Genomic DNA, 15,532 nt, shown 5'->3' with positions numbered 1-15,532 from the left:
ACAAATTCAGGGTATGAAACTGCAACTCATTGCCCACATCTTACAGGAAACCCCATTCGATTTGCTTCAGTGGTCAAGGAGAAATGAGGAATTTTGTAGAGGATGTCAGGAATCTCTTCCCTCCAAGTTCTGTCTATTGTATTCACACACAAAATCATCGAAGTGCTAAGCTTGGAAGAATCAAACTCATGACATGCTTTAAAACAATCCACATTTCTCTGTGACCGCTTAACCAAATCGAATAGAGTTTACAGCAAAATAGAGCTAAAATTTTATATTTTAAGACCCTGGAGTAGCATTTAGACAATTTAATCATATTGGGTGTTATCAATGCGATAATCTGATTGTAATTTTTTTGGGGGACATACTGTATAATATTTATGTTTGGGTTAGTTATGCAGCCTAGCTTGCATGAAATTATGTGCAACATTATCAAATTTGCACTGGACAAAGTTTGTACGCTTAAACATGGAAAGTGGGGAGAGGAGTACCATATTTGGGGTTGATGCTTAATAGTATGTGAACAGGCTTATGGCAAAGTCCCTTGAACTGGATGAAAGGGTGAGAGATGCTAACCAGAAAACAACCGGCCCACCTCATCAGGTGTACGTCACAAGTCAAAGAACTCAAGAGTCGTACAGCCCATGAGTTACGCAGCTCACGAGTCATACATCCTGTGACCTAAACACTAAGGTCCATGAGCTCGACATCAAATATAATAGGCCCACAAGCTATGCGGTCCGCGAGCTCGACACTCGAGGAAAACTTGGCACACGGTACGAGATTAATATGTGTATTTCAGAGAGCTTAATCTGTTAAGTGTATAGGTCTCGTGGACCTCCCCCCATGTGTCGGACTCTTATGGGCCTGGTTTGCCTAAACTTAGTGTCAAGCTCATGAGCGATGCTACCTAGTTTCGAACTCGTGGGCTGTATGGTTCCGATGAATGACTCATGGTCCTGGAGCATACAGTGACGTCATGGACCATCTGGAAAACGACATACTGTGCGGCCTAACATGCATTCCATATGAAGTAATCCTGTGTCTTGCTATTGTCATCCAGTTAAGTTTAGGTCATTAAGTCAGGCAACTTGGGGCTTTTTTGTTTTTTTAATGACATCTTTAGGTACCTCACTTCCAAATAGGAGTGGAACTACTATTTGTTCTTATTGTCTTCTTTATACTCGATACTCCCTAACAATTGGGCCTGGCCAAGAGTTGTGCCCCCATGCCCAAATATTGCTTGTTTCCAATATGGCCGCCATCCGGTTTGCATCCAATGTGTGAATCAGGGTAATATGGCAGCGGGTAATATCATCCGTTTAAAACTCTCTGCCAGCAAGTGATGATTCAGTGTAACCTCCTGCTGAAATTGGTCTAGATGTATACCCTCGATCTCTTTCAAGACAGGGCAGCATCTGCGTCTTCAGTGAAGCACGCGATTGAGCCTACATTGCACGGATCGGCACACAGATCTCTACCACACATCCTGAGGTCAAACCAGCGTTCTTCCAGGTGCACAGCCACTGTATGCGATCATCAGAGTCTTCCATTGGCAATATCTAAACAGTTTGGGTGAAGGCAAGCTTGTCTCTATATGACGGGTGCATTGCGCATAGAGTACAGGATGCACGAGATGATAAGAAAGCTTCTTTTTGACTCGCGGGATAGGCTACAATCCTTTCTCAGGCAAAGGTTCTGAATTATCGGATCGTGCTCAGTCTGCACACAGTGAGCTGAACACCCAAGTATACGTGTGCAATGATTGTGTGTAATGATATGGGAAAATGCATGGAGAAATCAAAATACATAATTATGTACATGTTTATGTATTTTACGTGGAATCAGTTCCCGTCTGTTGTCTTCATCAATCTTGCAATGTTGTTGTTTATTATTTTCCCTCTCCATCACGAGTATGATATGGAATGTGTTGATTATTTCACGTGAAGTTGTTGTAATGTCGGAAAATGCAAGGTTGTAATGCAGGTGGCCTATTGCAGGTGGCCTATTGCAGGTGGCCTTCAATTCGTTTTCACATTATGACATGTTTAACAGACTGTTACTCACCAAGATGCCTATTGAAATCTTTTGAAAAACTTCTGCTTGATTTCACACGAGCGGATGATTATCAATTGTCGTTCTGCTATCATCGTGAGTAAACAAAGTATTGTTTCTCTTCAAGAGATAGCGTGCCAATTAATCTGCAATTACTGTTGGTGCTCAAAGACATTCCAACCCACCTCCAGCCTAGAAGGCGTTGTGGTGTAGAGCGGGATCTGAACATCTCTCATGAAGCGAGACTTTTCTTTTCTTTTCTTTTCTTTTTTTTTCTTTTCTTTTCTTTTCCCCACTAACAATGTGAAACAAAGTATTGTTTTTCTTCAAAAGAGAGCGTGCCGATTAATCTGTACTTAAGATGGTGCTCTAAACAAGACATTCCAACCCACCTCCAGTTTATATCCGTAGGCCTTGTGGTGTAGACATGGTAGAGCGAGACTTTTCTTTTCTTTTCTTTTCCCCACTAACAACTAAGTTTAGTAGGAAACATAGAAACATTCGCACATACTATTTACATTTCCCATCACATGCTTTGATAATCGGAATTTTCACGTACACATTTTCCCTGGAATTTTGCCAAGAACTTCTCAACACAATACATGTTCAAAAGAAACCATTTGGTTCATACATAATTTGATTAAAGGGGCCTACTTGTCACCGTCCACGTACTCAAGAACAGTTTTCGCTAAAGATACAAGTATGTTTACAAGACTGCAAACAGTCTGATTTGCCCCTTAACCCTACTCAGGCTGGGCTTTTTTGGCTATGCTATATCTGGGGGGGCGGATTCCGCCCCCCTTCAGATCTCGCCTATGGAACGCGCGATTGCGCCGAAAATCGGCACACGCGACGCCCGCGACGTATTCTATCAAAATGTATGGTTGCTTTCTCCGAAAAATTTTTCTTATATTTTATATTAATTAATTATTGTAATTTATGCATAAAATCAGTTTTGGGCTCTAAATCACTTATTAATGCTCCAATTAAGCTAATTTCTTTTTTAAAATGTTTCTTGTATCATTCTTCTGAGACATAGGATGAAAAAAAAATCTGTATCGAAATTAATTTCTTATGTATTTTATTGTTTTTTGAATTTCTTATGTATTTCCTTATTTTTTGACCTTTTGTTTTTGTTTGTTTTTTGGCCAAAATTTGTCACAGACATTTTTCTAAGCATTATTATGCTAAAATAAATTAATTTCAGCCATTCTAAGTGAAGATATGAATTTTTATGTGAATTAATTGAAAAAACACAATTTGCATTGGATTTGTACACAAAATCACGTTTTGGAGCAATTTTGGGGTTGACAAATTTTTTTCGAACGGGTGTCGCGTCAAAACGGTACGCGCGGGTGCAACAATTTGGGTCTCAAAAGTTGCGCGATACCTGAAAGAAAAAAGTCATGAAACATCGCGGCGGGAGCTTATCGCGTTGCGAAGATATTGCGCGAAACGTCGAGGGGGGGGGGGGATTCCGCCCCCCCCCCCAGCCTGATTAGGGTTAACAAATCAGACTACATCTCTTGAAATGTCTTCACACGTAAATTGAAGTCATTCCTCTTAAACGATTTCTCTCTCTCTCTCTCTCTGTATATATATATATATATATACATATATATATATATATATATATATATATATATATATATACACACATACACATATATATACATCTATATATATATATATATATATATATATATATATATATATGAAGACAACGTCATTATTGCGTAAGTTCCCAAAAGCTCCTTACGACTTCCTTACTTACTTCCTTTCCCTAAAGCATTTCATTGGCTCAATCTTATATTGGGGTGTGGTGTTCACTAGAAATGAATTCCTTATTGGTGGGCTAACAAAAAAGGCTTGTGCCGAAAGGGTGGGTTGGGTGGTGGCGCGTCGCGTTAATGGGAACACCACCCTTCGTCCAAAGCCCCCCCCCCCCTCCCCCCCCCCCCCGTTTTGTCGAAAGGGTGCGTTGGGAGCGTTGGGTCGCGTCGCGTTGACTGGAACCCCACCCTTCGTCCAAAGTCCCCCCCCCCCCCCGGTTTTGCCGAAAGGGTGCGTTGGGAGCGTTGGGTCGCGTCGCGTTGACTGGAATCCCACCCTTCGTCCAAAGCCCCCCCCCCCCCCGGTTTTGCCGAAAGGGTGCGTTGGTACTTTTTCTCATGTAATATTAAAAGACGAGTTTTGAATTTATATTTAACCTTCAAACAACCATTTCAAAGAGGCTATCGTCCGGATCGGTTTACACTCTATTACCACTTGGTCTACAGCCAGTTGGTCTAATAACCAGTTGGTTTAGTCATCATTTGGTCTAAAAGGGTGGTCTCAATAAAAACATCAATATTCTGATATTTAAAGTTCATTGACCTTTGGAGGTCATCAGAGGTCAAATCAGACTTACCTCCCGACCTTAAGATGAATCTTATGGTATGTACTAACATTAGTGAAAGTTTCAGGCTTTAGTCAAATTTTGCACAATTCTCATGATTTTGAGGGCTTAACTGCTCTACTAATAAGCACGCATTCGTTTAGCAGGGGAACGCTATCAACTGCAGTACATTCATATCACACATTATAATATGACTGTGTCCATGTTCCTTCTCATGTTCTGATTTTGTCGTTAGTTGTTTTTGTTTCGTTTTGTTTTGTTTTGTTGGTTTTTGTGTGTGTGTGTGTGTGTGTGTGTGTGTGTGGAGGGGCAGTCTTTTGCAGAAAAAAAAAAATATTTGTTTCGAGGAGACAAGCAGGCCTTGCGATTCAATTCAATTCTTATTTTCCACTCATGGGAGTGGAACACCTTCGACAGTCATTAACGGTTTTCGTGGGGGTTCACAGAGGCTTTGAACGTGATTAGATAAATGATATAAGAAAATATGGCAAATTTCTACTGAACCAAACTCATGCAAAATTACACTAAAAAATAAACTAGACAGGCTTCAAAGTAAGCTAATTAAACTTAATTAGATTGAGAAACCAGAAGAGTGGGATGAGTTCTGATTGGTCAAAAATCCTGTGCCTGCGATGTCATGAACCATCAAATACTGCTATCAACGTCAAGCCTATATAGTTATAGTCAACGAATAAGAAGCTAACCATTCAGTTTGCATCTGAGCCAAAGTATACGAGCATAAAGATTATTTGTTCATTGAACAAGGACACGTAATCTTGCCCAGGTATAACAGTTGATGAGATATATATTATCGTCAGAAATCTCCTCCTCCATCATGCAACCTATATGCATGCGCTACAGTGATAACTTGCAGCCTGCATGGGTTCATTCATGGAGTATCTGTGCAGAATATTAACGTTTTTGGTGAAGCCCGTCTGGTCCGAATCATGGTCGCCAGGGCATGAAAATTGATGGTGCGATTGAAAGGGGACATTTCACGTGATTTGAGCAAAAGGACAAGCACGGATGATTGCATCGAACCATTGTATTATGACTAGACAATACTATCATTGAGTTGCGCAAATTTCGTAGAGGTTGCTCGGCATTTCTATTCTTCTCTCGATTGTGTCCGACAACATACACAATGCAGATTTATAGAAGTGCTGGCATTATGTCTTCATTCTCACCACTGACCTGATGACGACACTCTACCACAGCCTGCTTATCATACCGACCTGAAGTGGACGACAACGTCTCTGCGAAGAACACGAACTTATGAATTTAACACTGAAAAGCGGGTGTTTAAAAAGGACGAAGAAAGAGTTGGACTAATAGTTATCGTAGATTATTCAAGTAGTCGCAACTTAAAGAAAGTCGATTGTCATCAAAACTTTCAGAAAGCCAATTATAATTAAAATCATGCGTTTCTATAAATGGGAGCTTTAAAATAGTGTATAGGCCCTACCTATAATAAGAAGATCGGTTACGTCCGACGTCAGCTGTCGGTACCGCTCTCTGCTCAAGTTGTGCAACTTTGCGCATAATGTATTGGCTGTTCACGTTCAAAGAAGTGAGATACAGCAAATGTATAACAGGTAGATGTAATTTAAACAGTTATCAGTCTGTAGCTCTGCTGGGTGATATTATAACTTTGAAAGTCACAACTCAATTATAGGTCTTCCGGCAAATTTTATAGCTAGAAAGTCAATGTATATTTCTTTATCTTCTTCTACCATTTCATCATATAGGAGTGTTATCTCCTTCACTATCGGTGTGATAGGATTGGCCTCTACCTGCACCTTTCTTCTGGGCGTGTCCGAGTTGATGTTCTCCATTATCTATCCGTATCAAACGTTCAGCTTCTGCCTCTGGCCCGTCATCATATTTATCGTCGTGTGTCCTCTGCTGTGGTTCACTGGACCCAAGGAGCTATGGTAAGATCAAAGAGCAAAAAACAAAAGGCAAAACCACAACATAGAAACATTAATAGATAAAATCACGTGGGAAAGAGCTGGAAAGTGCCGTATTTATGCCGGACATCGCTTGCAATTACAATTTGCCTATAAACTGAGCAACGAGCATATATTTTATACAACGTGTGTTGGATACAGTGGTTTCCTTGTTGCGTGCAGTTGATTCATAGTTACTTTAAACTGCATACTGAAGACCCAGGCATTGATGTCGATGTAAATTTTACTATAATGGCTCATAAAATGTATATAGTAGCTTAACAAAAAGATTTCATTAAGCTACTGTCGTGACTGTTACAGTTGGCTGCCATGCTGTATACGCCTGCCACTGGTCTTATCTCACAATTATGTCCCTATGTTTATGGACAGTATATAGGTTATGAAGGCGTTTAAACCATTTTATGCACGATGATGGTAATCGAGGATATGTGAAGTATAAGAGGCGCCGTGGGAGTGTGTCGACAGTATGTCAGTTCAGTTACAATCCGAGCAAGTGCAGATAAGGGTCATTACGGACCTTTTCTTGAAATTGACTTGTAACTGAAGTACTTGAAAACTGGATGGGTCTTCAGGAATATGTTATATTAAACAGGTGCGTCTTGGAGTGTAAAGGTGAGTGTGTAGTCTTTTCAAACAAATTAACCAAAGCCATTTCTCCAGCACTTACATGACATTGTGAACTACCACTCTCCGTTTGGCTATTTTCAGCTTCTCTTCTAAAAGATTGGGGCCTATTTTGTTTTGTACAGTATGTGGTTCCATACACAGAAATACGAAGACGAGGACAATATGAACAACAACAACAACAACAACAACAACAGCAACAACAACAACAACAACAACAACAACAACAACAACAACAACAACAACAACAACAACAACAACAACAACAACAACAACAACAACAACAACAACAACAACAGCAACAGCAACAGCAACAGCAACAGCAACAGCAACAGCAACAGCAGCAGCAGCAGCAGCAGCAGCAGCAGCAGCAGCAGCAGCAGCAGCAGCAGCAGCAGCAGCAGCAGCAGCAGCAGCAGCAACAACAACAACAGAAGAAGAAACCCTCAAAGGATGCATTTGGCCTTGAGAATCGGTCATGCTTTAAACAGTCGCACCTTATGATGGTACAGCCTAATGTACAAAACACACAAGACAAACACAATATCATGCTGTAGGCCCTATAGATGTTGACAAACATTTCAGACTTTTGATTTTTTATGACTCAAAATGTAGGCCCTATATACATCAATTAATATTCTAATTGATATGATCGATTAAGAATTATTGATAAAACATTAATCTACGCTGAACCTGGACGATTTTATATCTGTCGTTCGTTCTTCCAAGATGTGACATTATGAGCCATTGCCCATCTATGGCTACTGTGTGGGGATTACACACGCACTCATAAACACACGTAGGCCCTACTTCTGTAGGAAGTTTTAATGGGTGCACGTCACGAGACTGACTCCCACGAGTCATACAGCCCATGTGTCATACAGCCCACGAGTCATACAGCCAACGAGTTATACAGCTCACGAGTCATACAGCCCATGAGTTCGACACTAAGCTAACAAGGCCCATGAGACCGACACATTACGCCCCGTACGCGCGCCCCGTACGTGTTGTAATCTATCGAACTCATGGGCTGATGACTCGTGAGCTGTATGACTCACGGACCGGTTTTCAACGTCGAACTCGTGGGCTGTATGACTCGTGGGTGTCGGTCTAGTGGGATGACCCCCTCTTGAACACACGTAGGCCCTCTTATACATGAGGGGGTTAAACATTTAGCAAAATCTGAAACGTAATTTCACCAATGAAGAACCATGAGTGTCATAAAACCGAATGATGATATCATTTTACAGTAGCCGTCTTATAAAATTGTATCCCCTACGCTGTTCACCTTTAACCATATCAATTTTGGTAGTGTATCGTGGATAGTTTATGAGGTAATTATGAAGAATTAAAGGGTGAATTTTTAGAAACACCTTATGAATTATGCTTAAATAAACACGTTATCTTATTAATGTAACATGTTCATGTTGTGATACTAGCATTTACACAAAATGTAAATATAAACATTATCAAAGCAACAATAGAATTATGTGTAAATGAACACGTACAAGCATATTTGTGTGTACATGCACAGAACATAATTTACACGAATACAGCGAGAAGAAGAAGCGCTATAACACTGACAAATGTGCTTCTTTTTTCTTCTTCATTCAAATCTCCCTCTCTGCTCATTAACCCTTTCCCTGCTACAGGGAGATTGCCGCTGTGGGAACGTTTGCAACATTCCTCGGTACTTACATCCTGGGACTTAAGTCGGTGGGCGTGTTGGGGGGCGTGTCGAACAAGCCGCTTCACATCATCACCCATTCGAGCAAGTCGGACGGCGGCTGGAGTGGAATTTTCGGCCTCATTGGGTCTTCTTTCTTCCTCATGGGACCACACTACCTCTGGCCCACGATACAGCGCGACATGGCCGAACCTCAACACTTCACCAAGGCCTTGGTCAACGGAATGGGGAGTACGTTCGCTCCACACCAACACACTTGTTACTGTAATTTAGATATACCGTATGTCCCAAAAAAAAGGTACAACGGAACCCTCCGCAATGATATTTTTGAAAATAGCGAATCAATCCAAATACAAATTCAGGGTATGAAACTATAACTCATTTCCAACATCTTACAGAAAACCCCATTTGATTTGCTTCAGTGGTCAAAGAGAAATGAGGAATTTTGTAGAGGATGTCAAGAATCTCTTCCCTCCAAGTTCTGTCAACTGTATTCACACACAAAAGCATAGAAGTGCTGAACTTGGAAGAATCAGACTCATGGCATGCTTTACAACATTCCACGTTTCTCTGTGACCGCTTAACCAAACTGAATTGGGTTTTCTGCAAAATAGAGCTAAGATGTTATATTTTAAGACCCTAAAGTAGCATTTAGACAGTTTAATCATTTTGGGCGTTATCAATGCAAAAATTTGATTGTAATTTTTATTGGGACATACTGTACAGGCATGCACTAAAATACCCACTTACCATGTGTATGTGTTCATTATGTTTCTACGCCCTGGACTTCTGGCGTTTTTCGTTCTGGAAGACTTAATACCAATGACCAGTGTCATGTTGCTTAAAAGTTTCGATCAAACATAAGTCAGAAAATCAGACATAGGTCTCTGAATACTCGGTTCTGATTGGCTGATGCCTGAGTTATTCTTGTTTTTCTGTATAACTTATGTTTGATTGCAGCTTTTTATGCAAACAGAGCCCAAAATCACAGCGCTGTGACACAATTGATACACATCACATTCATCGATGCCACGCAGAGCACGTACAGGACACAGAATGGACGAAATTAACCCACTGAGGACGGGCTTATTTTCTTACAGCAGCATGACACTTGCACGAGTATATTTGAGACTTGTCCTCATCGGGTTAATACTGCATGGAAACTAAGATTAGATCTCTTGAAATAAAAAAAAAAAGAACGAAAAAGAAAGTGTAAACTGCGTTGCAAAGATTAACCCGTTCCATACTGAATTCTGAAATGCCCACCAGGTAAAACAAATCATTCTAAACGCTGCTAAAAGGACAGTCTAGTCAAATTATCTACGTAATATTGGAGAGAGGAAAATAATTAAGATATCTTGAGAATTGATGGGAACGAGAGCTACATTGTGATGAGGAAATAAGCCGACCAAACCAGGACATCAGTTATTATATAAGCGGTCTGTACAATGTTTGTTTGCTTGTTTTCTTTTTTTTTTCTTTTTTCTGGTCGAGAGATATTAAACACCATATACGAGGGTTCTACAATGTTTATATTATGTTGTTTGGGTGTTTGTTTTTTTCTGATCGAGCGATAATATTTATTACCTTAGAAGAAATGCAATTTTTGAATAGATGACACTCTCCAATTTGGAGTTCTAGTTTTCAGAGTTATATATTGCACGTCTTCGTACACAGAACGTTATTTTCTGTACACCCCTTGAAATCAAATTAGAATGTAATTCCGTGAATTAAAGCAAGTATACAATCATTTGTCTTTTTTCTTTACATATTGATCTCCTGCAATGACCGCGATTTTATTTACATTTGTTAAAAGTATATTGAATATTCTATTTCATTCTGGTTATAAAGTATTTCGTCAAAATTGGGCAGTTTTTTTTTTTAAGTTCGAGGTTTCGTAATCGGTGAGAGAGTAGCATGCGGTCGTCCAAAATTTGTCCTTAATGACGTTATTTTTCTTTTCTGCTTGACATTCATTCTCCCCCATTCAGTGCAAGTGATAGCTATGTACGTGTTGGTCATCCCCATCTGGTTGGCCTACAGCTCGCCGATCGCCGAGCTCGGCTACGTCGAGAGCCTTCTCCAGGCCGTCCAGCCCGGGCCGGTCCGGACCGTGGTCTCCGTCCTCCTCCTCTTCCATTTCGTCGCCGTGCTCGTCATGAGCAACAACCCGCTGTTCCACGAGCTGGAGCATAAGTTTGACGTTCCGCACGGTGAGCCCTTTGTACCGGTGGTGGAGGCTATAATTGGCCCTCTTTCAACCCGACACCGATCTGTGATGTAGCCATATCACACAGATCTCATAAATTGTTGTGTCCTACTGTGTTCTTATAAAAAGATAATGATCTACATAGTATTGCGTGTTTACAAATACTTCTAGGTCCATTCCCTCCATCTTTTAATCTATTTATCATTGGTACGACATGATTATTTTTGTGCTGTTCCTCTTGATCAGTCGATTATTATTATGAACTAACAAAAATATGATTATTACTATGACTGTTGTCATCACTGTTGTTATTACCTTTATCATCATCATTATCATTATTGTTATTATTATCATTAAATGAATTAAGGGTTAAGATATGAGATATGAGGCAAGATGTTCTTCATTATCAGTAATATCGTTGTATTGCACCAGGGTGTAGAAGGAGGAAGTTAGTTTCAGTGTCTGTGAGTTGGCCTTTATCTGTGCATATAAATTCAGACTAAGAGAGAATGAGAAAAGTAGAAAATACAAGACAGACGGATGAAACATTCTCCAAACACGAGACTATCAAGGAAATAGAAGGAGAAGGCAGTGGCGGAAATAAATAAGTGAAAAAAAGAAGATGAAAATAATCTCTAACCAACATTTTCAAAAGAAGACTGCACCCTATATAGAAAAATTAAGAACCCTTGTCCTTTTGTAAGACGAAGTCGTGTCTCTTTGAAATCAACGTCTCCCTCTTGACTCCCGCTTATTCGTCATAATCTGTAATAGCGTACAGGGAAGTTTGTGCGTGTGCATATCATTGCACAGGTAAATCTGCCATCACGCTTGAGTATGAACAGAGAAAAAGGGGAGAGCGTCAAAGTTTTGTTCATTTTTTCTTCCAATTAAGTCTGAATACCAGCCCCTATGTTAAAGTCACCAACGCGACCAGACGTTGTTTACTTTTATGACGTATTTAGTACAAAGCTTTGTACAGGAATCTGATAACAAAGGAGAAGGCTTTCTGTAATCTATTTCCTTTGAGTGGTCTAGTATATACGTGGAATGGATTTAAAAATGCACACACAAAACATATTTTATGTTATTAGTCAAGAGCTGTGCCAACAAAAAGACCTTGTTCTAAAGAGTTACTCCATAACCGAAATGAACTTGTCTGTGGATTCTTTCAAAACTGTTGAACCATTCTACGTTTGTTGTGTATTCAGCCGTTTCTATCTTTGCTGTGGGAACTCGAGGTATTGTTCTCCCCTAATATCTCCGGTTCAATCTCCTCCACCCCCTCAATTTTTCTCTCCCCTTCTCTCTCCCTCTCTACCTCTCTCATACTCATTCTCTTCATTTAAACAACCTTGTCGCTGTATGCAACAGAACAAAATAGTATTTGACTACTACATTCATTAGATAAAAACTCGAACATACAAAACATATTTACCAGACACCTACCGTCTGGATTGTTGATAATTCATTTCGGCGAGTCGCACACAACATGTGACTCTCTGCACCTCTGGGGGACATTCCATTACGTGTTTTGTCGGTGATTTTTACTTTCAAATTTACTCCCAGCCAATCAGATGCAATGATTTCAGTAGCTTATAAAGACCAAGTAGCGTAGGGATTAATGGGTGGCCCGATTCAGTTGCTGTCTACATATGAGGTGCATTCAAAAACCATTAATAGCCCCCAGTATAGGCATATGGTAGGCGAAAATGTTCCTCACAGCGTATACACACATCGGTAACGGTCGACTCAAGTCGAGATTCTGCGGCTGCGTGTGTGTACTTACATCAAGAGGTTAAAGAGATGGTATAAATGGTGGAGATGAGAATTGGGCTTTTAACTTTTTGCGAGATACCAAGAAAACATGTATGATATAGTACAGAGCATACCATGTTAAGAGGAATTCAAAGTTTATTTGATGAAAATCGGGTTTGGAATGACGGAAACATCCAAAAACAAAGTAAAATAAAGCGATCGTAATAAAGTGTGGGTCCCACACTTTATCAGAATAGCTCTTTTGGGATATCTCAGCCATTTCAAAACCAATTTTCATCAAATAAACGATGAATTCCTCATAGAATTACATGCTCTTTCATATTTCATAAGAGGTTTCTCATTATCTCACCAATAAAATGTTAGAAACCTGACATTAGGTCTCAACCAAAACTATACGATCCCTTTAAGCTGTACACAGTTCTTTCCTAGGAATCTCGAACAAATTATATCCAAACCGGGCCAGTCTTCCCACCCCATGGTATCCCCACGCTACCCGGTCTTAGGCATACACCTTGGTGATGGTGATGTCATGTTTATATTAAAGGAAACCAAAACCCAAAGAGAAATGTGGATTGAGTGAAAGCAGCAACATTAGTAGAACACAATATGAGTGAAGGCTTGAGAGAAATCGGACAATCGATGCAGAAGTTATGCATTTTTTAAGTATTGGTGTTGGAACCGCTGGACGAGGAGACTACGTGAGTTTATGACATCATGTGTAGACAACAGTAATTATGAAGAAAATATAAAGAAAATTCAACATGCTTTCACTTTTCTAGCATTTCGAAAGATCACCTGACTAACCGCTTTTGGAAAGCAGGGGGGGGGGGGATAATTACTACCCTTAACATAAGTCAGTGTCAAGTTGATGGAATGTGTAATTTTCATGAGAAATGAATTTTTGTGGAATTCCCTTTATATTTTCTTTATGTTGTTGTCCACACATGACGTCATAACCTCTAGTAGTCTCCTCATCCAACGGTTTCACCACCAAAACTTTAAAAATTCGTAACATTTGCGTCGATTGTCCGATTTTCCTCAAACTTTCGCCGATGTGTTCGACTAATGTTGCTGCTTTCACTCAATCCACATTTCTCTTGGGCAATTGCTTGGGTTTTGGTTTCCTTTCATTGTCCGTAACAAGATTCATGAAATGCTGCCCTGCATGCCTATCACAGAGTTCAGCTGGAAGCGAGTAGTTCTTCGTACGCTCATCTTCATGGTCGAACTCCTGATCGTCGAGTCGTTCCCGCACTTCGCTATTGTGACGTCACTCACTGGTGGCATCTGTATGACAGCGCTTGCCCTGATCGCGCCCATCTTCATTCATCTCAAGCTGCGCCTCTTGGAGACGGCTGACGATCCCGACGAGGCGTGAGTAATAAAGAGCGATGGAGGGTAAAGGGGGGGGGGGGTATGGAAAGGGTAGTTTTCGGTCGGGATTTGCAGGGTATGTGTCAAGTTCATCTATTATGTGATATACATGTATGTAATATTTTTGGGGAGACCTTGTTTAATAAGCTGTGATTTTTCAAGGTCCCATACAACATTCGCATGTAAACATCAACCTGGTTCAATTTTTGTAATTATACAAAACGATGTACGTGTCCCCACAAGGGGGTTTGTATTACATGTGAATGGTTTGTGAAAATAAATTGAAATTGAAGTTAGAAAACATCGCTCGAAACAAACAAGCAAGTGAAAAGCTTCAGCTCGAATATTTTCCATTATCACATCTCTGTTGTTATGAATTCAAGCTTGATGAGATTCAAAGAGTATTTATTTGCTTTTCATGATAGGCATCATTTCACGTGGGCGAGACCTATAGATCGCAAAGATAAATGTGAAAATAATGAGTTTCAAATATAATGGCCCGAATTCACGAAGGTGGTACAAAAGAAACCATGGTTTAAACCATGGACAAAAACCATGGAGCGCCAAGTGTCGCACGGAATATTTCGTTACGAAATTGGTCATTTCGTCAACAAAATGACCGTTTCGTTAACAAAATTATCATTTCGTGGACGAAATGTTCATTTAGTTACAAAATGGCGTCATTTCGTTACAAAATAATCATTTCATCGACGAAATGACCAATTTCGTAACGAAATATTCCATGCGACACTTGGCGCTCCATGGTTTTTGTCCATGGTTTAAACCATGGTTTCATTTGTACCACCTTCGTGAATTCGGACCAGCATGTCTGAAACCCATGGTGTAAAAACTTCATCATAATTATTTAGTATGTAGGCACTAACGTCATATGAATTATTTCTAATTGCAGCGGTGTCTCCATGCCGGACAAGCTGGTGTGTATCCTAACAATACCAGCCTACATCATGATTATTGGAGGTCTAATATACTACACCAAGTTCAACATATCGGATGGCGTCACCATCCTCACCGTGCCATGCTACGTCAACGCCTCCGCAGCCCACGTCTAGGTTTTAATACGCAGCTTGCGAAGCTGCATATAAGCCATTCGCCGCCACCCGAAGACTAGCTGCATGTCTTTTCTATCACTCGCGAGTGATCTTGTTGTATGATTGAGGAAGAAGGGATTAATTGGGGAGGTTTCGTCATTGCGAGAAGCAGTGGATTAGAGAAGGCGGTTTGGGCTTGTCACGTGACTTGTCAAAATCGGTGTGCTTGTAATGGCTGCATTTTTGCACGTGATGTGGAATGTGCTTCAAATCAGTACTGATGTGTCATCGGTATAGAGACAATCAAAATGTTATAACTACATGTACACGTTTTATTTCAGTTTGTCAACTATATAGTGAATGCGTCTTGTATTCAAACACTGCACT

General features: G+C 40.3%; 1 protein-coding gene across 1 annotated transcript in view; it reads left to right on the top strand.

The window, feature by feature from the left end:
* The window catches only part of LOC140232055 (uncharacterized), a 38,100-nt gene extending 22,934 nt beyond the window's left edge, over positions 1 to 15,166 (top strand). The window contains exons 5-9 of the mRNA XM_072312207.1: positions 6,202 to 6,387; positions 8,700 to 8,965; positions 10,726 to 10,947; positions 13,901 to 14,096; positions 15,007 to 15,166. Of these exons, the coding sequence (XP_072168308.1) occupies positions 6,202 to 6,387; positions 8,700 to 8,965; positions 10,726 to 10,947; positions 13,901 to 14,096; positions 15,007 to 15,166 (1,030 nt within the window). The remainder of the gene's footprint in view (positions 1 to 6,201; positions 6,388 to 8,699; positions 8,966 to 10,725; positions 10,948 to 13,900; positions 14,097 to 15,006) is intronic.
* The last annotated feature ends 366 nt before the right edge of the window (positions 15,167 to 15,532 follow it).

This window comes from Diadema setosum, chromosome 8 (genome assembly GCF_964275005.1).
Source record: "Diadema setosum chromosome 8, eeDiaSeto1, whole genome shotgun sequence".
NCBI lineage: Eukaryota > Metazoa > Echinodermata > Echinoidea > Diadematoida > Diadematidae > Diadema > Diadema setosum.
This window is presented reverse-complemented; position numbering and strand designations above follow the sequence as displayed.